Source organism: Eimeria necatrix, genomic scaffold (genome assembly GCF_000499385.1).
Source record: "Eimeria necatrix Houghton genomic scaffold, Enh_scaff445, whole genome shotgun sequence".
NCBI lineage: Eukaryota > Apicomplexa > Conoidasida > Eucoccidiorida > Eimeriidae > Eimeria > Eimeria necatrix.
This window is the reverse complement of record NW_013654808.1, coordinates 21,309-23,388: the sequence shown is the minus strand read 5'-3', so window position 1 is coordinate 23,388 and position 2,080 is coordinate 21,309. Positions and strand designations below refer to the sequence as shown.

Here is a 2,080-nt window from a genome sequence, read left to right as displayed (position 1 = left end):
TGCTGCTGCTGCTGCTGCTGCTGCTGCTGCTGCTGCTGCTGCTGCTGCTGCTGCTGCTGCTGCTGCTGCTGCTGCTGCAGGCCAAGAGGGGGAGTTGGCTTACGGGCGTTTCTTGTGGTCTTTTTGGAAGTCTTTAGATCTTTCGGATTTTTTAAATTGCAAAAAAGGTCTTTTGGATTTGATGGACTTGGCGAGCATAATGGAGTGGCTAGCTGCTGCTGCTGCTGCTGCTGCTGCTGCAGCGCCTGCTGCTGCAGCACCTGCTGCAGCAGCAGCAGCCAGAGCCAGAATGGCCCTCAACGCAGCAGGACTTGCCCACAGCTGCGACACATCGCCTGCAGCAGCAACAGTGGCGCGGCTGCTGCAGCAGCTGCCCACGCCCGAGCCCCCTGCTGCTGCTGCTGCTGCTGCTGCTGCTGCTGCTGCTGCTGCTGCTGCGGGGGGCAAGCGAGTTGCTGTTGTCACAGCAGCAGAAGTAGGAGGGGGGCCCCACTCTTGGGCCTTTACAAACCCTGGCAGAGAAGACTCTTGTTTGCTGCTGGGGGCCCCCCCCCTTTCTGTGTACACTTCCTGCGCTTGGGGGCCCCCCGCTGCGGGTTTACCTGCTGCTGCAGCAGCAGCAGCAGCAGCAGGGCCCCCGGGGGGACTTCTCTTAAGGGCCCTTTTGGCTTCTAGTGCCACCCCGGGCATTTCGTACCCTGTTCAAGTTTGGGGGCCCCATGGGGCCCCCGGGCCCTTCGGGGCCCTGCATGCAGCTCTTGGGGGCCCCCCTGGGGGGGCCCCCCAAGGGGGGGCCCCCCAGGGGGAGAGGGGGGCCCCCCAAGGGGGGGCCCCCCGCAGGGGGGGCCCCCAGGGGGGCCCCCAAGGGGGGGCCCCAAGGAGCGCGTATATGGACGGGCGGCTGGTGTGGGGCGCGAATGCTGCTGCTGCTGGAGAGGCCTGCGTGTCTTTGCTGCTGCAGCAAGGAGCAGCAGCAGCAGCAGCAGCAAAAGGGGAAGGAATAGTTTTTGATTTGGTGGGGACTGTCCCTTTTGAGCAGCCAGAAGTGGAGCCGCAGCTCCTCTCCATCGTCTCCGACCTGCAGCTGCTGCAGCCGCAGCAGCAGCAGCAGCAGCAGCAGCAGCAGCAGCAGCAGCCGCAGCAGCAGCCGCAGCAGCAGCAGCAGCAGCAGCAGCCGCAGCAGCAGCAGCAGCAGCAGCAGCAGCAGCAGCAGCAGCAGCAGCAGGAGGGGCTGTCGGGCCGGCGGCTGGCGCAGCTGCTGCAGCAAATCTTTCCTGCTGCAGCAATAAGACATGCAATATTTCCAGAAGCTGCTGCTGCTGTTGCAAATGAGTTTGGAGACTTCAGAGACTCCCACGGGCTGCTGCACCACGGCCGCCTTTTGGGCTGGGCTGCCAAGGGCCTCGAAGACCTCGACTAGCTGCTGCTGCTGCTGCTGCTGCTGCTGCTGCTGCTGCTGCTGCGGCTGGTTGGTCTGCGGCTGGGGCTGCTGCAGAAGGGCTTTTGCGGCGGCGGCGGCTGCAGCAACCGCTGCTGCAGGGCTGCTGCTGCTTCAGCTTGTCCTGCTGCAGCAGCAGCTGCTGCTGCTGCTTCAGCTTGTTCTGCTGCAGCAGCAGCTGCTGCTGCTGCTGCTGCTGCTGGAGCCTGGCGTCTCGAAGCGTCTCTGCTGCTGCCAAGGGCGCCGTTTGCTGCTTGCTGCGCCTCCCAGAAGCATCTTCTGCATTTGCAAAAGCTCTTTTTGTCTTTTTTTGTTTTTTTAAAAATAAAATGAAAAAGAATTAAATAAAAGAAATGCATGCAACTTGCAGACACAAGGCGCGGCCCCACACGGCCTTTTGCTGCTGCAGAACCGGGACCTTTTGCTGCTGCAGCACCGGGGCCTTTTGCTGCTGCAGCCGCAGGCCTGCTGCTGCAGCAGGGCCTTTTGCTGCTGCTGCACCAAGGCCTTTGCTGCTGCAGCACCAGCGGCGTTTGCTGCTGCAGCTGCGGGTCTTTTTGCTGCTGCAGCTGCGGCTCTTTTTGCTGCTGCAGCCTCTTCGCGGGCGTGTGTGGTTTTGGCTTTTGGTGCATTCAAGTTGGC

At 62.5% G+C, this 2,080-nt stretch overlaps 1 protein-coding gene across 1 annotated transcript in view; it reads left to right on the top strand.

Annotated features, from left to right (window-relative positions):
* ENH_00054670 (patatin-like phospholipase domain-containing protein, putative) overlaps positions 1 to 1,420 on the top strand; it is a gene marked incomplete at both ends in the record, with an annotated part of 3,084 nt that extends 1,664 nt beyond the window's left edge. The window contains one exon of the mRNA XM_013583827.1: positions 81 to 1,420. Coding sequence (XP_013439281.1) covers positions 81 to 1,420 — 1,340 coding nt within the window. The remainder of the gene's footprint in view (positions 1 to 80) is intronic.
* Between the last annotated feature and the right edge of the window lie 660 nt (positions 1,421 to 2,080).